The following is a 23,201-nucleotide window of genomic DNA, read 5'->3' as shown; positions in this document are numbered from 1 at the left end:
CCCAGTCACAATATGATGCAGAAAACCTTTCCTTTTCTGCTGTTGAAGCAGCTGTTCACACGTGAAAAGATGTCGTTCGACGTCTCTCGGCTTCAACTCATACAACACCCAATGTCCTTGCTTTTGAATCATTCCTAATTCTTTCAAATGTTTCAAAACTGTTGTGTGATCAACTCCTAATGATTCTGCAAGTTCAGCTAGCCTCTGACATGAATCTTCATGAAGTAATGCCTCCAATTCCTCATCTTCAAACACTTTCAGTGTGCCAGAGTGTTCTTTATCTTCAACATCAAAATCATTATTTTGGAAGCATCTAAATCAATCTCTGCATGTTGTTTCTGACAGAGCATGATCGCTGTAACTCTCAACAAGAATTCTGTGTGCTTCAGCTGCAGATTTTTTTTGAATAAAATAGTGCAATAAAATTCCCCGCAAATACTTTTGTTGGCATGAAACTTGACATGTTTAACACTATGAGAAAAAGGTTCTTTACACTACAGCGAAATGACATACTGAATTTCAAGGTCGCTTATCATACTTCCTTACAGACGTGTCACCATCTAAAAATACACTCATGCAGTTCTGGTAATGCCATCTGTTGTAAAACAGTGAGAACTTATTCAAGGTTCCAATATTTTTAGTTGGGTTAGGTATTTTTAGTTTTTATTTGGATGGACTTTGTCTTCAAATATTTTTTTGTATTTTTATTCGTTGTATACTTTGCTGCTGGCCACATGCAGTATGTGGAGATAATAATCCTGCCAATACTGATGGATTGATGATCTATGATATGTCTTCTCTCTAACTGCAAATTTTTGTCATTGGATGGCCTGCAAAATTTCGGAAATATACCAAAATATCACCATAAAGTTAAAGTCAGGTTTTCAAAACATCGTTGACAACCACTCACTTTCCCACCAAAACTCCGTCACTCTCACTATAAGTTTCGGGGATAAAAGATGGGAGGAAATCTAATGACTTTGAATGGGTTTGTGCTGGACCAAAAATAGCACAATAAGCAATTTCTTCCTCTTGTGGAGTGTGCAATTTCTTCTTTTTAAATTATTTTGAATTTCTCATTTCACTTTAAGAAAATTTGATTTTACAATGCGATGCAAGTCTTTTTCTTACTTAAATAAAATTTATGAATTAATTTAAATTAAATCATGAATTTTCTTATACGACAGAAATGACAGCTAATTATGTAATCAATTTTATGAAAAGTTTTTCATTTTTTTAAAATGAATAAAGTGTTTTAATAAAAAATTTTTTTATATAATTGTGTACAAAATAGGCTTAAAATAGACATGGCCAAATAATGGAAAGGAGAAATGCATAGAAACATTAAGTCAGGGAATCACAGATGGAATTACTAGTATGGACCTTGTAATTAATACATGATATGCTACATCATTGACCACGGAATGGAAATGGCTTGTTTCTGTGAAATTCAAAATCCATTTCTTGTATTTAGTTTTTATGTATGTTGTTTGTATTTTATTCATCTGGTTGCATATTTTGTGTAAATTGTTAGGCCAAGACTCCACTAGTGTAAAAACGAATTGTAAAACCCTTGCCGTAAAAACTTTTAATCATGCGACCACGATATTTTATGCTGGAGCAGGTCATAAAACTAGTGTAAAATAAGTTGAGCAGTGTTGGTGCAAAAATGTCTGTAAAATGGTACCATCAACCAATCAGAAGTCAGCAGAGTCATTGTGATGTTGTGTGAAAATGGTGGGAAAGAAGCTTTTATGTATGTTCTCTCATGACTACTTAGAAAAGACCTAGATCTGGAAAGATTTATGGAAAACATCCAAAAGTATGCATGTATCTATGACGAGAGGTATCCTGATTATAATAATAGATGCCTAAAACAAGTGATATGGATGGCCAAAGGAAAATCCTTCAATTCAGATGAATATACTTGTATAATAAAAAAAACTAGGCGTATAAGTGCAATATAGTACTTTAATAATATGATAATAAAAGTTAATATATGAACGTAAAGATATTATTTTTATTACATTTGTAATTATAGTACAAAAAAGTCACAGAATTTAATTACTGATATAAAAAATATCAGTATATCATGTATACAACTGTAACTTCGATAGTGCTGTCAAAATGAGAACTTTGCTAGTGGAGCTGGACCTCCACCACAATCCAAACGCAAATAGGTCACATGATTAAAAGTATTTACGGTGAGGGTTTTTACGCAGGTGGAGTCTTGACCTTAGTGCACTATATCGTGTATGTTCCATAGTATTGATAATGTTGTTCAGTGAAATTTTTGTATTTAGTTCTAGATGACTGAAGATGGCTTGTTAATCAAAAACATTAGCATCTTAATCATAATTATGACTTCACTTAAGCAGTTTGTTCACATTTATACAAATACTATAAATAACCAAATTCTAAATTTATTCACAAAGAATTTGTTCTATTAGATCACTCAACAAGTAAAGAAGTATAAGTTTTGGATTATGTTTTATTTTATCTCTTTCTGTTATATGGGCTAAAACAGCTTTTGTTTCCATACCTGCCATTGGTTTGGCCAAATCCACAAGGTTTTAACAAATTTGGGACAGATCACCATGAAAAATTTATGAATTTGCCCAGATTCAGTCCTGTGTTCTCCAGAGCAGTAAATCTGATGCCTTAATTGCTTCAACCATCCAACCATCAACTTTGGAGGGAAATCAATTTTCAAAATGAGATCACATGTACAATTGAGATTGTGTGATCTCATTTTAAAGAAAACTTTGGCAAGGCATAGATTGGAGATATCCCTTTATTTTTTTGAAGTACTTCTACAGATTATCTTTGTTTTCAAAACTTGATAATTTGAGGAAATTTAGTAATTTGTAAAGATACAGAGGATATTAAATGCAATGTGATAGTTAACTTAAATAAGTTTAAAAAAATATTTCTGGTTACACATGGTATCTAAGTGTATAGTTTCTTAAAACATTACTTTGAACAGTAGTAAAATATTTATACTTTAACATGTAATATTTTTCAAGTTCATATATTTCTGAACTTAATAGCCATATATTTATATAATTTATTTTTTATAGTTATTTATTTCTATATAATTAAATTTAAGCAAGACCATGCATAACTTTTGCCTCTTGAATCTCAACAATTATTCAATGATGAATGTTTGAAAAAATGTAAAATATTGATTTAATTGAATTTTACATTATTTAAACTAAAAGCAATTGCAAATTTATAATTAGAGTAGGTCTAAACAATATTTCAAAACATATTATAGAAATATTTGTTTCTTGATTAAAAAAAACTTCATAAATATATAAATATACTTGAATTATTTTTATCTGTTTTATATTAAAATTGATTATATATATATATATTTAGTGTTATGTAAAATTAGGTTTTTATCAGTGATTGGAATTGTAGTTATAGTAATAAAAACACAAAACAAATTATTTTTGGAATAAAAGTTCTGTTTAGAATCAGAGCACAATTTTTTTTTTATTATTCATTTAAAGCATACTGGTAAAACCATGATAAGGAGACAAAAAACAAAAAATCATACAAGATCATACAACATATCCATTAATACAAAAACAAATATATGCAACTTATAACTAAAACACAATAGTAAATAAAAAAAAAATAAGTTCAGTTCTAAACCTAAAAGTGAGAGAGCTATCCATAAAATAAGATAGATAAAAAAATTACCAGAAAACTAGGCTATATCTTACCTAGAAAATGAAAAATAATCACTTTAGTCTCTTATTCACAAATTAGATAATCTCCCAAATAATCAAAGCTAGCCACTGGTTAAATAATGAGCAAAACAAGCCTCAGGGCACAATTAACATAAAATTACTAACAACTTTCACTATGAACCTTGAAAAATAAATCAGTGTGAGAAATTACTTTCCTAAAATTATTAAATGCAACATCAAAAATCTCCTCATGTAATTTAACAAAAAGGCATAAACTGCAATCGCATGATATGTATCCAATGATGAATCAACCATACAACACCGGCAAATGTCCCTTCTAGAAAATGAAAAATAATCAGTTTATTCTCTTATTCACAAATTGGATAGTCTCCCCAACTCATATATAACTATTCATTAATTTTACATATTTAACAAGGTTTAAATTATTTTTGATAATTCTGTAGAATTTTTATTAATAAAAACCAAACAGTTAATATATTTAACAAACAAATGCTATGTAATTTTTCTATTGAACATTCAAAAATAATCCAAATTTTTAAAAAATTAATTTTTGGATTGCATTTTGCTTATTCTTGCTAGAGATATTCTGATTAATTATTTTTATTTTTCATATTGTTTATTCTAGAGACAAACACTCATCATTATTGAATATTTTATTTTATTAAAATTTTATATCTATCAATATATTAGCTTTTTAATTTGCATAAATAGAATATTTCTGTATGTACTGATTTTCCTCATTCCATTCATCATTTTTCCTTACTGTATTTAAGCATAAATTATTTTGCTTCCATTGACTATTTTACTTTAAACTATTTTTTTTTTTTACTGTAAAGTATTTTTGCAGATTTAGTGTACATATTAGATAACAAACATGTTATAAAAATATAATAAAATATTTTTTATACTTTAGAAAACTTAACATTTTTATTTATGAAAGATTATTTCTAATTAAATATTTAATGAACTTTAATTTAATTAAGAAAATTTATAGCTAATTTAACAAAAAAATTTCATTAGTTTAAAAATACATTGATTCATCTATGAATGTTATTTATCTGTTAAAATTTTTAATAATGATAATATATACTTTCACTGAGAGATGAAATTGCTCAATATAATTTTCACTGAATATTTTTATAACTTCATAGCTTCAATTTTCATTCATATTTATAGCTGTAATTATATTTTAATTAATGTAATATTAAATTTTGCTGGTATCTTATATTTAAATGGCTAGAATTTAAATATGATTATTTAATTGTCTTTACAATATCAGATATAAATTTTGAAATAATTGTTAATAATTAAATAGATAATTTTTGTTTAGTAGTTTATAAATGCATATATTTTAAAATTGTTTACTGTGAAGGAATTAAATATGAATAATTTTTTCATGTAATTCAGAAAGTACTGTATTTTTAATATACAATACTTTCTGAATTATTGTTCCTAAATGTTTTAATATAAAAGCTTGAAATAAGTTTTTATTTTTCTGCAATTTGTAAAATTAAAATTAATTTTGATAAATTTTATATATATATCATTTTTAGCCTATTAGAGATGCTGCTTTTTCTCCTGACGGATATGCTTTGGCTATAGCGAGTACCAATGGAGAAGTTCAATTTTTTGAAGTTTTTTCAGAAGAGGATACTGTTTCTCCAAGGTAAATTTAGATATTCTACAAACAGAAACCAAAATTTGATAAATCATTTCTGTTTTTGGTTGTAAGTGTATTAATATAAAATTGTTTTTATGTTAAATACATTTTTTAAGAATACTTGATCAAAATCTCTTTTAAAAACTTCAGTTTAATGTGAAATATTTACTGTAGGATATGGAACTGGTACCACTGATTTCAATAGTTTAAAAATGAGAATTTAAAATAAAAATTTTTATATTATTAAAAAATATCTGAACAAAATTATATATATATAAAATGTAAATTCTTGATTTTTATGATTTATTAATTCTTAATATATCAATATAATATTTATTCTTTACATATATACATACATACATACATACATACGTACATATCTATACGAGGTCTGTTCAAAAGCTTCCTGAACTTTTTGAATAGCGCATCTCCAGTTGGTTATTTTTTAATCCACTGAAACCTCTTGAGTAACCTTCTTCAACCCATTTGTTGATATCTTGTTTTGGTGATTAGTTACATTTGTTTGTGAAAGGGTGTTCATGGGGTTCGGCGAAAAATCAGATCCACAGAAATGAGCTCTTTGAAGGAGCTGCATTGTTCTGTGAAATTCTGTGTGAAACTCGGGAAATCTTTCATGGAAACTTTTGAGTTGATTACCAAGGCTTATGGTGAGGATGCTATGAAACATACCATGTGGTACGAGTGGTTTGCCTAGTTCAAAAAGGGATGGCAATCAGTAAAAGATGACTAGCGTTCTGGACAACCATCAACATCGACTGATGACAAGAAAGTGAACAATCTCGTTCTTGCAAATCAACATTTGACTGTCAGGGAACTTGCAGAAGATTGGTTTGTGCCATAAAATCCTGACTGAAAAATTGAGAATGCATCGAGTTGCCAAATTCGTGCCTCACCTGATGACAGCAGACTAGAAACAATATCAAGTTCAAGTCTGTCAGGAATGTCAGGAACTGTTTGATCAAGCTGAAGAGGTTGCAACTTTCTTGTCCAGGATCATAACAGGTGATGAGTCATGGGTTTATGGATACGACATTGAAACAAAAGTGCAATCTTCACAATGGGTGGGTGAAACATCCTCCCTGCCCCAAAAAAGCTTGAGAAGTTTGCTCAAATGTTAAGGTGATGTTGATTGTTTTTTTCAATGCAAAGGGGGTTGTGCATCACAAATACTTACCTACAGGCCAGACAGTCAACACATTACTACCTGGGAGTTATGAAATCAGGCAAAAACGGCCCAAACTTTGGAGAAGCAGCAAGAGGTTTTTTCACCATGACAATGCACTGGCTCATTTGTCCCGCAGAACTCTTGAGTTTTTGGCCAAAAATAAGACCACTGTGCTTTCCCACTCACTCTACTGACCTGGCCCCATGTGACTTCTTCCTGTTCCCCAAACTAAAAAACCCACTCAAAGGAAAAAGATTTGCCCCCATTCTGAGATAGAGTAAAATTCAATGGAGGAGCTTATGACCATTCTGGAAGAAGTGTTCCAAGACTGTTTCAAAAAAGTAGAAACACTATTGGGATAAGTGTATACGTTGGGGAGGAGACTACTTTGAAGGGGACCTGACCAATAAATTGTAAGTGAAGTATTTTTTTTGTAATAAATAAAAGTTTGGGAACTTTTTAAACAGACCTCGTATATATGTTAGAGATTCTCCTATCAAGAATTGAGAATAGTATAGATTTCAAGAAATTCAAGAGTAACTAATATTTCTACAAATTCAATAGCTTATACCAGACATGGGCAAATGTGGCTCTTTTTGAGCTACATGTGGCTCTGACTGAAAGTGTTAATTTCTGCTTTTTATTATTATTTTTACAATTTAATTCCACAATTTTGTGAAAATATATAATTATATATATGTAATATTTAGTAATTTATTTCCAAGTTGGTGCAATAAATTAAATTGACATTTCAAATCTATTCTTTTAAAACAAGTTCTCGACCCAGATGGAGGACACCCTATCCTTCCCTGTCTTACCATACTATCCATCACAACAGTACAGAACTGTGGCTCCCATGCATTTTGCAAAACCTACATTTCGGCTCCCACTGAACTCTTGCTTGCCCACCTCTGGCTTATACAGTTTGCCAGAACATAATTGAAGTACAATAATACATTTTAAATAACAGGCTCTTAGATCATTACTTCCAATTGGATAATGGAATGTCACATGGTCACTGCAGAAAAATTTTAAAAAAAATTTGTTTTAGAAGTGACACAACATGGCTATCTATTTTTACTGTTTAAATTTTAAATTTAATGAAATAAGTTTAAAACACGTCATTTGCCAAAATATTTTAAAATGCAACTTATGAGAAATTCTGTTGTCAAGCATGAACTTAATGAGGTCACTGACATTACTGCAACATAAATGCGATCACTGATCCGAAATCGATAAAACATCTATTTATTCTATAGCTAATATTTCTGCAAAATAAGTAGCCTATACTTTGTTGAAACATAAAATGAATATAACCAAAATTTCATCTTGATTGGACAAAAATTGCAGGAGTTATAAGGAATTCACATACACACTGATGACAGTATTTTATATTATTAAATATACATAAATTTTTCTATCACTTTTGATTCAAGCCTGGAGCTGTACATTAGTCTCCTTTGGTCTCCAGACCAAGAATGATCTACTTATCTTTTGTGCAGGGGTGATAGCCCTCATTGTTCATAGATTAATGATGACCCTTTTGTTTCTAATGCATTTGACCTGTGGCCAAACAGGTGATCTGCTTAGTTCTGTTTCTTGTTCTACATACATACATACATATACAGTCAAACCTGTTTTTATGCAGGGGATAGGGACCGCATTAAAAAAAACGCATTAAAAAAAAATCTCACGAAACTTCACGAATGGCTGTAAATAATAGTTTTCGCAACACAATTTAAAAAATAATTTTTTTATGCGGTCAACAGGGACCGCATAAAAAAAGTCTCACATAGAAGATAACTCAAAACCGTACGAAATAGAATTTATTGACAACAGATGTCAGCACTTGACTGCATCGTCTGGTCTATTGTCTGTTTTACATATTTTTGTCCAGGTGGTGTTTTGTTGACTTAAAAAGTAAATTATTTCATTTTTCGCATATTCATGCAATAATATTACTATAATAAGTGCATTTATGCTATAATAAGTTTATTTAGCTATAATAAGTCAACGTGAGACATGACGAATCGCACGAGACTAGTCGCCAACTATATCGCACAAATTAAAAATTCGCATTAAAAAAATCGCACAAATAAAAATCGCACATAAAAAGAGCGCATAAAAACAGGTTTGACTGTACAATGATATTTATTATAATTATAAATATTAAAATTATTTGAATTTAATTTAATTTTCTGTTTTTTATTTTCTTGATTGATAAAATGACCAACATTAATAAAAGTAGACTTTTCATTAAGAAATTGTCTTGCTCTATAACCAAAAATTCCTTATATGCTTAATTTTAATTATTTTGTGTTTTTCGTAATTATCATTGTTTGTAATGGACACCTTTATTAAACCTCTCTTCCCAGAAATTTTTAACTGAATGGACCAAAAAAAAAGAAAATAAATACTACATAGTCGTAAACTTTTTTATTATTTATTTTTAATTTTTGACTCTTTCTGTCCTTTAACTAAAGAATACCATTTTATGACTTAATTTTAAAGCATAAACTAATAAATACAAAATACTGATATTATATTTAGTATGAACAAATAACTGATTTGTGCATTGATAGTCTAGTTCTCTAATAGGAAACGAAAACTTTTTATGAAAAAGAAAGTTTTAGCTCAATGTTTACGTTGATTTGAAGTTTATTAATTCATAAAAGAATAGTAACTTATAACTTTTTTTTAATCTGTTTAGTTCAACAATAATCTAGTATTAATGTTGAACTAGAAGTATTTTGCTGTTTTCTTTAATATTTATCTTTTATTATGTAAATTTAAAAATTTTATTTTTTAGGTAAAGTTACTTTTTATGCTATTTTTAACTTAGAATTAATCTTAGGATTCAATATTTAGTTATACAGTAAATTTTTAGTTACACAAAAAATTTTTTAAATTTGCATTTGAGATTTGTAATTTAAAGAAATAATAGTTTTTTGAATGATAACTTATACATATATTATTTTATGAAAAACTGTGTTTGTTTTATTTATTTATTTAATTTTTTTTAGATGCCTTCATCAATGGAAACCTCATGATGGCAAACCTCTCTCTTCATTATTTTTTTTAGATGATCACAAAAATCCTAAACCAACGTAAGCTTTTATATATTCAAACACAGCTTTTGAAAGTCTTTTAAATAATATCTTGTATTTTTATTTATTTATTTTTTTTATAGTGTTCAATTTTGGAGATTTGCCTTAACTGGAGCAGATAACAATCAAGAGATTAAGTTGTGGAGTTGTGAAAAATGGGTTTGTCTCCAAACAATTCGGTGGGTAAAATTAAATAATGAAATTACATTTTTATATCAAATATTAGTTTATGTAAAATTTTGATTTTTGAATCTATTCAAATGTGTGGCATTTTTGCTGTTAGACAATATTCCTTTATTCTTCTGTCAAACACTATTGTTTTTCTCTATATAATGATCAGTGATTTATTACATGTGTTCCATATAATAAATCACTGATCATTATATAGAACAGTAGTATAGCTGTGCACAATTTATAGTCTTTTGATATAGTCACCTATATTGTTAATCACAGATTCCCATTGATGTGGAAGTTGGTTGATGCTGCTAGCAGCCAAATTTCTGTTGCTAGTTGCTATGGCATGATCTGCTTCTCGTATAATGTCCTGGATGGTCTTGAAAGGAATTCCTATGGAGAGATTCCATCTTAGGGAACAAATTAAAATTGCATAGACTATTGTCCAGAGGATATGGAGAGGGTAGTACAACACTTCCCAACCCCACCTATCAAGCAGGCTCTTCACTAAGGCCAACATAATGTTGCATGACAATGCCCATTGCCATGCAACATGATGTAGGATTCTTCAAGAAGTGGCATTGTTTCTTATGCAGCATTGGTCATATATTATGTTCTAAGAAGTGGGCATAGAAATGTGCATTTATAGTTTTCCCTGGTAGCATTGTATGTTTAAAGTAACACCTCTGCAGTCATAGCATTGATGTTAATGGGGTTGTTGTGAAATTTTTTCATCATGGAGAATAATAATATCACCACTCAGTGAAGTGACATTTCAGTTGTGGTTCATAGGATTGAGCCTCTGTTTCATCTAACGTAATGATATGATGTAAAAACACTAGCTCTTCATGCTGATAGCACTCCAAATGGATACACACTGCTGTTTCTGGACATAATCCAAAGTAAGTGGAATCCATTTGTATGTAATTCTTCTTGCAGAATGTGTAGGATGGTTTTGTGGGTGGATTGTTCTCACAACCTAGGTTACAAACTGCCCATCTCCAATCATTCAGCAATCAGCCAACAATCATCTTCAACAGTTCAGCCACAGCTTGTACTTATTTTTCCATAAAACTGTGGAGATACTCAGGATAATGCTCATTATCTATTTTCTGATGACCTCTCAGTGTATTTATTCACTTTCTGATGGTACTGTACAATAAAGCAGATGATATACAAGCTTGTACAAGCCACTGATAACTCTGTTTTGCTGTGATTTCCTTGCAATCTTGATTTTCAGTCAACATTGCTGTTCCAACTTAGAAAATTCTTTTAGAATGGTCTGCCTTGCACAAGTCTCTTTCTGTTGCTACTGTGCTAGTCCAAAGGTGTCAGAAACCTTTTTGCCAGTGGATATCTAGGGAATCAATCTTAAATACAGCATAATAATCATAATTGTCATAACTTTCACTTTTGCCTTATAAATACATGCTTGTTATTTATTTTTCAACCCCTGTATATATGATATTTATTACATTTATATATGATTATGTTTATTTAAATATAATAAGAATAGTAAATTATTATAATCTTAATGCAATCAAGCAAAATTTGTTCAAAAAAATGATAATACATTGGAAAAAGTTTGATGTATTTAAAAAAATTTGTGTTTATATTTAGAGAGAGATTTCTGTATTAAATTTGTATCTCTTTTTCTAGAGAATTATGTTAAAGATAGAACTAACAATTTCAGATGATTAATTACTTATCGAGTTTTCACAATATAATAACTAATCAGTCAGAAAGATTAGTGTTACTTTAAAATATTTGTAAGAATAATAGATAATAGATATGCAAGCTTTATAAATGAATGATCTAATTACGAATTTTTGTATTGATGTTATGTTATGTATTTTTTTCCAGATTTATTTTACCATCTGATGGCAACACACAATTTCGTCTAAAAGCGGAACTTGATCTTTCTAGCAAATACTTTCTTCTTTCAGATATTAGTCGAAAGGTTTGTTAATTTTTAAAAAAATCAAATTAAATGGTATATTTAAGTTGAAATTTTAATAATTTAAATTTTGCATGATATAACATTTGTTATTGATTTTTGCTGTTTCATTTCATTGTTAAACATGTCATATTGTAGATAAAAATTATTGTCTATTTATGATTTCTATTGCATTATTTCCTATTTTTTGAGCAGTATAGTAAAATCTCTGTTCTTAGATTCTGTATAATGTAATTGTTTCTTATTATGCACTTTTAAAAAATTTTTGTCCTAACTTTTGGATAGTATTTTTTTGAAATGTTATCTTTAGATGCATTCAGTTATATGTGTAATGATACGAGGGGTTTCAATAAGTAACGTCTTTTATTTTTTTTTTAAACAAACATTTTAATGTGTATGCAAAAACATGAATATAGTAAATGAAGTTTGAATTTCTGGCAGCATTATTGCATGATAGGAACACTTGTTCTGCCTGTCAGACATTTTCTGACAAATGGAAAGAAAGTGGCGTGCACACTATCATTGTCCATGCTCCAAGAGCAAAGTGTTGTTTATTTTCTATGGGCAGGGGGGCAAGAAATGTGGACAAATTTATGTGGAAATGTGGAAGGTGTACGGTGACAATTGCATGGACTATTCAAACGTCTGTCGATGATGCAAAATGTTTAAAAATGGTCGTCAGTGTGTGATTGATGATGAGCACAGGTCAGGTCATCTGGTAAGTACCGCTTTGCCTCAAACAGTTGCTGCTGTTGATCAAACGATTCAAAACAACTGCCGCATTCTCTTGAAGATGCTATTGGAGAAATGTGACATTTTGATTGGAAAAGCACACAATATTTGACTTCTTCACAATAATGCTCGCCCACATGATTCGACAAAAGTCCATGATTTCATCATGTCCTTTGGATGGGAAATTCTGCATCACTCCCTTACAGTCTGCTATATTTGTATTGCTGAACTATTGTATTTTCTTTTAGTTTGATGTCTAATATTTTTTTAATGGCCTTATTTTTTCTATATTTTTCTTTCCAGATAAAAACAGATTAAAGACTTAATGCTTTTTTTTCTTTAACCTATTGTTTTTGTTGTTGTATACTGTGATGTGACATAAAAATATTGTTGAGAAACTGTTTTTTTTTTCCTTAAACAGGTGGTTGGATGGTCAATATAATTAAGGTATTAGCGTACTATGCTAGGAGACTCAATATTGAATTCAAGCAGAAAGCCTAAGAGTCCAAATTCACAAATGTCTTGTAAGATAAGACATAGTATATCTGATATTGTGAAGTTACTAGAAAGTAATGATATTTTATATCCCACATTCACAAAACACATTGTAATACTTTTGACAAAACAGGAAATTGGTAATAAGAGTATGTCTTCTGACATTAGTGATTACTTCCATTTTAATAGAGCCAATCAGAAGGCATTTCTTCATATATTTTCAGAATTTTCTCACTTCATATGCTTGCAATGTATGAGGAAAGATAACCATATTTTATTTTGTTAGAATTAAGATGTTTCATAGATGGTGTAAGAAGAAAAAAGCTGATAAACAGTAAATTCTTACTAAATATAAAAGAAACTGGGGTAGGAGTTACTTTTATGTGAATTGTTTATGTACATATAATAGACAATACATAAAATTTACTTCTTCCAAAAATTGTAACCAATCTAGGTGTGGAATGAAATCTGCACAAAATTGATACTAATAGTTATATTAATAGAAATACTGACATTTGAAAGAAATTAATAAATTTTAGTTCTTTTTATAAAAAAAAAAAATAGTGTTAAATTATAATGAATGAGATCTTTTCATATGTTCCATAAATAGTTTTAATTCCACTCTGAATATGACGACATCTTGGAAGTTTGAAATCAGAAATATTTTAAAAGAGACAATTCAAAATAATGTTTGACTTGCTTATGTGCCAAACATTTGACCACTGTGATTTGATAGAGCCAAATACTCTACCACTACCTTTTCTTGTAAGCTTACATTCACTTATTATAACTATTAACTATTATAATATTTATTAGACTTTTTAGTATATAGTAACTTACAAGATGTCTTGTATTCACAAAGCATATTGTATCTGGTAGCTTACAAGAAATTTTCTCATAACTTACAATATGAGGAATTTGTGAATCTGGCTCCAGGAATTTTTCATAGATTGTCTGTCCCAGATATATTTGTTTCCAGCCCTTACCATTCAGCCAACCTTATTGTGGGTTGATAAAAACTTATGATGATTATGGAAAAATGGCCTTCTTAATGCCCATACAGCAAAAAGAGTTAAAAGAAATTCTTAAGCAAATAACTTATTTAAGGAAACCAAGCAACTTTATGTATTATTCTGTATCGTTTAAAAAATAATACACAATCATGTGTGTAAATATCAGTTGAATATATCAGTAATATCAGTAAATATCAGTATTTTTGGAGCAGATTTAAATTTTAACTAATTAAATTACAGAATTTGGTCTGAAGACAGGCAGTTAAGCAGCTGTTGTGGGTTACTTTAATAATTAGAAATTATTTAAATATGTGGCGTGTTTTTAAGTAAGTGCCGTTTTAAAATATGACCGCTGCAGTGCTATGGTTGGTGTTTTGCGAATGTGCGCTGAGTACCTACATGTGTTGGCTAGCCACAGACACAAAAACGGACACATTCGTTCGTTTTACAATTGTTTGTGTGTGTTTAAAATGCCTCAGACAATTGAAAATCCCACCGATTGTGAAGTAGGTGCGGTGATTCATTTTTTTAATGCAAAAGACATGAAAGTTGTTGGCATTCATCAGCAGATTAGTGAGGTGTATGGAAAAAACATTATGAGCGATGAAATGGTAAGAAAATGCTCTAACCCATTTTTTTACCATTAGCATTTAAAAAGATAGCCGTACTAATGTCCACGACGAGGAGTGTAGTGGACATCTGTCATTACTGAAGACTTGGTGCGGAAACTTGTTGCAAAAGTTCAAGAAAACAGACACTTTACAATTTCGTCAACCAAAACAAAAGCATGGCAAACTCAGTAAGAGGATTGTTTTGCTTCACGACAATGCCTGTTTACATGTGGCTCAACGAACTCGAGATCTTACCACATCACATGGCTGGGAACAACTTGATCACTCTCTGTATAGCCCTGATGTAGTGACTAGTGACTACCACTTGTTCCTTCACTTGAAAAGGCATCTAGGCAGTCAACGCTACGACAATGATGATGATGTCAAAACGCCGTGCTTCAGTGGTTGGCAAATCAGGCGGCAGGTTTCTATGAGGATGGAATTCAGAAGCTGGTTGTACGATATGAAAAGTGCCTTCATAATGGAGGAAATTATGTTGGAAGGTAGATTAAGGTACAGGCTTTCATGTAAGAATAAAATTATTTAAAAAATGGCAGCTGTGTTTTTTTAATATCAAAATGGTACTTACTTTAAAAACAGGTCTTATAATTTAGAAAAATTTTAAGAAAAAATTGACCTGAGGCGGGATCCAAATCTGCAACTTTGCTTATCATGCTGATTTGTTACCAGCTACACTACCTGGACCTTTATTAGATGTTTGCTTTTTAGATTTATATTAATTTGGATCATAGAAAGTTCAAGAAAACAGACACTTTACAATTTCGTCAACCAAAACAAAAGCATGGCAAACTCAGTAAGAGGATTGTTTTGCTTCACGACAATGCCTGTTTACATGTGGCTCAACGAACTCGAGATCTTACCACATCACATGGCTGGGAACAACTTGATCACTCTCTGTATAGCCCTGATGTAGTGACTAGTGACTACCACTTGTTCCTTCACTTGAAAAGGCATCTAGGCAGTCAACGCTACGACAATGATGATGATGTCAAAACGCCGTGCTTCAGTGGTTGGCAAATCAGGCGGCAGGTTTCTATGAGGATGGAATTCAGAAGCTGGTTGTACGATATGAAAAGTGCCTTCATAATGGAGGAAATTATGTTGGAAGGTAGATTAAGGTACAGGCTTTCATGTAAGAATAAAATTATTTAAAAAATGGCAGCTGTGTTTTTTTAATATCAAAATGGTACTTACTTTAAAAACAGGTCTTATAATTTAGAAAAATTTTAAGAAAAAATTGACCTGAGGCGGGATCCAAATCTGCAACTTTGCTTATCATGCTGAATTGTTACCAGCTACACTACCTGGACCTTTATTAGATGTTTGCTTTTTAGATTTATATTAATTTGGATCATAGAAGTTAATTTGTTATGGCTCTAACCAAAGTTATCCATAACTATAATTTTTCAAGGCTCTAAGACAACTTTAAAATTCTTAGATGTGTGTGTGCAAAAAATCCAAAGCTCAATTTTATAACCAATTATACATGTAAAAACCAGATTAGTTTAGGATTAAAATATTTATTTCATATTTATAAAATGATATACTAATAAGATTAGTATATGCATATAAAACTGTTCTATTGATATATGACAAAATATTTTGTGTTCATTGTCACATCTCCTGTTTTGGAATACTGCAATTTCCTGCAAAAATGGTCAGAACACAACTTACACCTGCTGATTTCAAAACATATAATCTGCAGATCATATGCACGAAATTACAGTAACTATGGTATTTACATCATGATTTACTAGTGTATTTACTGTGCAATTTTTGTGTAAACTTTTTGGTTTAGAAATAATTACTATAATGATACACAGTCAAATCCCATTAATGCAAAGCCAAAGGGACTTAAAAATTGGCATTTTGTATTAAACAAACTTTACAAAAAAATCAATAATCAAAAGGCAAATGTCAAATAATCTCCTGGTTATTTCATTAGGTTTATTTTGTTTGAATGTGTTTTAAAAAAAATTAACAAATAAACTTTTGTGTTACTCTAAACATACACTTTATATGAGATAGAGTGGCTTAAAAATGGCTCAATACTCATTTTTTGATGTCAGTTGGTATAACAGTCTGACTTAGCTATCAGATTGAATCCAGGAGCTGATACTTGTAAAACTTTACAAATTTTAAGTTAACTAACTGTATTTGTTCAAATTTTTATGAAACTAGTTTGTTTTTAATTTTAAAATTACAAGCATATAATTCAGTTGTTTTATTATATCCATTATAAAAACAATTAGTGATAACTATTTTGTAAAACTACAGATTTTTAATTGAAATTCTATTAATTTTTGGTTCCTTACTGGCCAAGAGGGTTAAGATGTTGGCCTACTGCTCTAGGGACCAGGAATTGAACCTGGGAAAGTTGGAAATCCAGGAATTATTTTGGGTTGTCTGGCCTTATCTCTCACCACTCACAATTAGTGTGGAAAAAAGTCCCCTTAGTGCTCACAGGAAAGAAAGAGTAAATAAAAATTTCTGGTTTTCAATGTGCATGCCAACTGTCATAACTAATTTTTTGGTGTTGTTACAGTGTACAAAGTGCTGACTATAAGAAAGAGTAATTTTTGAGTTGGAGTGAACATTGTTGTGGTGTGGTATATGTCCAATGTCTGCATTGTCAATGGTTACAACATTGATGTTATAAGCATTGTAGCCTACATTAAATGCTTATTGCAAAGTAGAAAAGTGCATTGTATGACCTCTGGTCATGATACGAGTGTTTGTTTGTTTGTGACTTTGATGAAGATGGAAGCAGTGTGTTTTGTATTAAACAATGTAATATAATTGTTATCAAATTTATGAGGCCATGATATGCTCTGTATTACATACTAATCAATCTTGTTAATGTTGAAATTCCTATCCTCATCCATGGGACTGAAAATTGGTTCACATAAACTGATCATGTATTAATGAGGATTGACTGTAATATTCATTCATTTCATCACAATAAAAGTATCCTGTAATTTTATTATATTGATGAATTATTAAAAATGTTACATGCAATGCAAAGCCATTTAATTACATACCTTTAAAGATATTTCAAAAAATTGAAAAGCCACACACAAATCATCTTCAATGCATTGATCAAATTAGTGTATGGAATGAAAAGGATTTTTACACATATTGTAAACAGAATTATATTAAAACATCTTGAATGCACTCCATATAATAATTTTTTCCACTTGATTTTGAAATTTTAATTAACAAAAATTAAATGTTTTACTCTGAAATATATTGAGTTGGATATTATTCTCTACTATTATTAACAAAATGAATTAATAAATATCTTAAATTTAAATAAATATTCTTTAAAAAAAAATAATGAAATTATTTGTTTTTAGGTTTTGCATGTATTTGAAATAGAAGAAGAAATAACAAAAAATATAATTAAAATATCATCTATAACAGAATATTTTCTTGATCAACCTATACTTAGTTTTGTTATTGCAGATGTTTTGAAATATAAAGGCATATTCAATAATAATTCAAATAAAATAATTCAAGGTAAGTTTTTAAAATTATTTTGTAAATTTAGTATAGATATATTATAACTAAGTCCAAGAAGTTTATGCCAAAAAGAATATAGGAAATATGTTATCTTTTTTTGCGAAATATGTTAATGATATACCTATATTTTTTCCTAAATAATAATTAATAATTAATTGTGTTGTTGAAATAAATGTGCAAATAATAGGAAAACTATAATTTTACTTAGATTTGCAATGTACAACTAAACAGTGCTGAAGGTTTTCAACAGTAAAACTGTTTATTCGCTGCCAGTACAGATTTGTATCTGGAGAAAGAATGCTTAACATCACAAGAGGTGATGGGAGCATACTTAAAATATTTAATAGCAACACTTGACTGTTAGTTTTTCTTCCAGTGTTTCTAGAGGACATTTTCTTTCCCTTTTAATATATCTACATTAAGCTTCAAAATAATATACCTTTTGTTTTTCTCCAATACATAATACAGTTTTCTGGAAATAGCATCTCTAAAAGCACCTTTAGTCACTAAATTCTGTTTCACCTTCTCAATTATTTCCAAAGCATCCCTGACAGTACCCTGTTTTTTGAGCTGAAAAATTGCATCACAAAGAAAATGAAAATTGGCTTGAATGTATACTCACTGATCTCATATCTTAACCTTCAGGTACAATGTCTGTGCTGTACAGTGCACATAAGAGCAGCTTTCCATCAAACTCAATAGCATCTTCCTTTTAATCAAGGAAGTGCTGTTTTTTACTGCTACAAAATTATCAGCATAACATTTAACAGCATTTAGCCAGGAATCCTATCAAGTAATAACTGGTTGTGGTGGGATTGGAAGATCCCCTGATGAATTCTTGAACAATCCTACTCTACCAGGTGCTTTTAGAAATTTTTTCACGCAAAACTAGTTTATTCACATTGCAGGATATTCCTCTCATTTCCTTGGCTACTCTGTGCATCACATGCGCAAGATATGTATGTAATGTGTATCATTTTAGAATACAGCATTTTAAGTCTTTGATCAGTTTTTTATGTAATGTGCAGTGTCAATAATGAACAATAAAATGACATTGTAAACTATGGCCACAGCACACACATGGAATGATTATATCTAACATGGAATCCTGGTATGTGCATAAAATAATTTCTGGAAAATATCTAACTCTGAGATAACATATAATCAAAAACAAAAATGATGACTTTTGTCTCTTTGACTCTTAATAACAAAAAAGTATTTTGACATTTTTGGATGCTGTTTTTTTGGAATAGACAGTTGCTTCATATTTTTGCCAAGTTTGGTGAATTTAGGTTGAATTATGGAAAAGTTATCTGAGTTCTAAGAAAAAGGAACCAGGTTTACATCCTATATGGATGGCTCCCATGTGCTGCACTTGCTCTTACTGTTACAGCGGCTGTCTTAGATGCTTATCTTTATTAGATGGCACCTTTCACTAGCTCTAATAAGGGGGGAATTTTCCACAATCACGAATATTCTGGAACTTTCTGGAATGTCTTCCTAGCAGTTTGTGGTAGTGACATTGTTCTAGAACCTTCTGGAACTGGAGCACAACATTGGACCTGTCCAGGATTGTTGAAGATTGAGGGAGACAGTTTCCTCAGTTGAGACTGGACAAAATCTCAAATGCGCAACTTTAATGATCGACTCCAATTTATTGAAGACTTTTCCTGCTCAAATGCAAAATAATTTTATTTTATTATTATTAGTTTTGTTTAGTTTAGTTTAGTTTACTTTAATTTTTTTAGTATTACACTTTTCTTTTTTATCTGTACTTTTCATCATATTTTTTTCTTTTATCAACAATAAATCACATAAAATATATAAATAAATCACATGTAATCTTTTATTTGTAACATATTACTGCTCAAACTGCTCATCCAGGCTAACTACATTGAGAAACATTGTTTCTAGTTTCTCCATGTAACTTTACTAGTTCATATCCAGAGTTCCTATTATCTGTGTTAGTTATAATAGTTATTATTATCAGATAGTGTAGGTTGTGCAGCAGCAGTAAACATTGCTGCTGCATGACCTACACTATATTGTTTCATCAAGACTAACTCATGTTTTTTTGTTTTCTATCTTGCAATCTGTTGATGGTCCTACTATGTAGAATTCTATTGGTGTCACAGTGGTTTGGTAGTGGTGTCACAGCTATCACAGTCACACCTTAAGAAAATCCTATCTACCAAAAGGTAGATAGGATTTTCTTAAGGTAGATTTGTTTGGAATATGCTTTCTTGTATATTTCATTAAAAAGTCCTCTGAGAATATGATTACATTTGATAAAAGGATAGGAATATTGAACATAAATCCATGTTAAATTGAGACCTCTTATCTGTGACAATCCTTAAAGCATTTTCACTGTTGCTCATTAACAAACTGTCTTAAACCAGCTTTGACTTTTCTATACTTATTATTTATGAAAAATTTCTTTTTAAATTATATGCAAAAAAGCAAAAGTGGTTAACTATATACTCCAAATTACTTCAAATAACCTTTAATTTCAACAGTCAATGTTTTCAGTTATGTTGGATCTCCTTCTTCAGGCTTTATAATATGATCAAAATTCCATCAGAGAAATTAGAACATTATTCAATAGAATCTCTCAGTGGTTACCTTTAAAACAAAATAGAACTGACTTCAAATTTAAACTAGGAAATAGCCAGAATGGTTACATTTAAAAATAAAATAATTATACCATTTACTAGACTTAAAAATGTTCTTCATGGGAAAGATATGCTAAATGTTTAAACTTTTTAAAGCCTTAATAACTACTAATAAACCTCATATGTACAGTATCACATTTGTTATTCTGACATCACTTGACTGTGTGATAGATCATATTTGGACATAACAATGCTTTTTTACAATCTTTTTTATGTATTGTACCTTATCTCACCTAACCTGTCCCAGATTTCCAACCAGTGGGATTACACCCTTCTGATCAATGACCTGAATGCTACTGATTTGAAATAGGGGACCTCCAGGAGTTTTTAAATGATATTAACAGCAACCTATATAGCTTTGTACTCCACTTGGAACAAGAAAGCAATACTAATGTGCACTTTCTGGATGTGTATTTTATTCTTATTGGAGGTCAAATTATAACAAAAGTTTTTCATAAATCTTTCTACCACTTGTTGTTTATTTTGAACTTGAGATCCCATTGTTTCAAATTAAGTTTAAAAAGTATTTATATTGTGACCAGAAGGTTGGCTCCTCTTCAGTACCCTGTCAGGAATGACATCATCATGTCCCAATTGACACGGAAGCTGCGATGGCAGTTGGGTTAGAAATTTGGTCATGCGAGCGATCAGGTGAATGAGCGATCAGATTCAGGATGGAGACTGCAAGATAGTGAGCAGGAAGTGATGTATACAGAGACTAGGTTAACTAAACTAAACAATTTATTTGTAAAGGAGGATTTTATACATTTTATATCATTAACGAGTTATAAGGAATTGAACTAAAAATATGTCTAGATATTTCCCTGGGTCATGAGAGAGTTTACATGAGGTTTGCATGGGGATAAATACCTTATTGAGGATCTTGTAGAGGATATTGATCTGGTTGAAAGAAAGAAAGTTTGGGATGACAGTTTGGGTATCCTATAGATAATGTTCATAGACTTGCTTGAATGTATCCGGAAAGGTGTTTAAAACGATGGTCTTTGATGATATATGAATGTATATTAAAATAATATATCCAAAGATATCTGAATATTGAGACACTTGGGACAAAGAACTGGCGACGACTGCCACTTCAGCTGTTAATTTTTTGATAACAGTGATATCTCCTGGCTAAGAGGTCAGCAGATCATGGGAATGCGTCGCTTTTGCCATCGAGATAGTGTAAGTGGAGATTTTCTCAGGTAGCTGAAGACAACAACTATTGAGCAAATATGATGACATCGACAATCTGTTCTTGTTAAAATTCGGATTCTCACAATATTGTTCTATGCACTGGATATACTTTGAATACTTTGTCATCACCCGAATATGGGAACTTTCCTGCATTTGCACACTACATCATGTTTTTTGAAAATTTGTAGAAAATGTTGTTTTCTTTTTTGATTAGTTTTATGCAATATATTGCTTTAATTTATTTATTTATTTTCCTAAACTACTACTATTACTGTTTTAATAGCAATTATTGTGATCAATCCTTCAATTGTGACTTTTGTAGTATAGACTTTTGTAGATGCTTATAGTCATTTACTTTGTTTCTGGTAATAGGTGAACATCAAGAAAATTTATGGTTATATTGATATATCCATGTAATTTGTTTACATTTTGGGGCTGTAAAGTTTCATTTTCTTACTGTTTAACAGGTATCTTAATGTGCAAACAAAAAGAAAAGTATATCAAAGAAACAATGCAAATTAATACAAAATTAAAGCATTCAATGTTCAACAGCAAAAATAAAAATTAAGAAACAATAACAAAAACACTATCTTTAAATTATTTCATTCCATAATCTTCTTGATTAAACTTAATCATTTCGTGCATGCAATATGCTTTCACATCGAAAATGTGCTAAGATAGGCTCACATAATAGTGCTTCAAAATTTTGCAAAGCAACATAAACCTATTTTTATGCATTCCCTAAAGATATAAAGATAAATATGTTTGGAAAAATGTGTTTGCATGAACTTCTGGGCCTTAATTATAACAGTTTTTATTTGGAAATTCCTTTTTCAATATTTTATATTAAAAAAATCAATATCATAGAAATTAATTAAAAATTTTTTTAGCAGTCTTTATATTAAATCATCTTAATAAACGAATTACACAAATTGATTGGAATTCGTTTTTTTCTTATGATCTATTATGTAAACAATATAAATTTGATTTTGTTACTAATATTTTTAATATTTGAATATATAACACAAAATATTAATATAAAAATTATGAGAGAGAAAAGGAAGTATTTCTATATCATTTTAAATTTATTAAAAACACTATCATGCTATAAAGAACAATTTTTAGAAGATGAAAC

The 23,201-nt window shown here is 30.0% G+C and overlaps 1 protein-coding gene across 2 annotated transcripts in view; it reads left to right on the top strand.

The window, feature by feature from the left end:
* Nucleotides 1-23,201, top strand: part of LOC136980217 (enhancer of mRNA-decapping protein 4-like) — an 89,250-nt gene that overhangs the window by 38,691 nt on the left and 27,358 nt on the right. For both annotated transcript variants that reach the window (XM_067276305.1, XM_067276304.1), the window contains exons 8-12: nt 5,273-5,385; nt 9,589-9,672; nt 9,756-9,851; nt 11,710-11,806; nt 18,032-18,194. In XM_067276305.1, coding sequence (XP_067132406.1) covers nt 5,273-5,385; nt 9,589-9,672; nt 9,756-9,851; nt 11,710-11,806; nt 18,032-18,194 — 553 coding nt within the window. The remainder of the gene's footprint in view (nt 1-5,272; nt 5,386-9,588; nt 9,673-9,755; nt 9,852-11,709; nt 11,807-18,031; nt 18,195-23,201) is intronic.

Source organism: Centruroides vittatus, unplaced genomic scaffold (assembly GCF_030686945.1).
Source record: "Centruroides vittatus isolate TY-2023 unplaced genomic scaffold, ASM3068694v2 contig_680, whole genome shotgun sequence".
In the NCBI taxonomy this organism is placed as follows: Eukaryota; Metazoa; Arthropoda; class Arachnida; order Scorpiones; family Buthidae; genus Centruroides; species Centruroides vittatus.
This window is presented reverse-complemented; position numbering and strand designations above follow the sequence as displayed.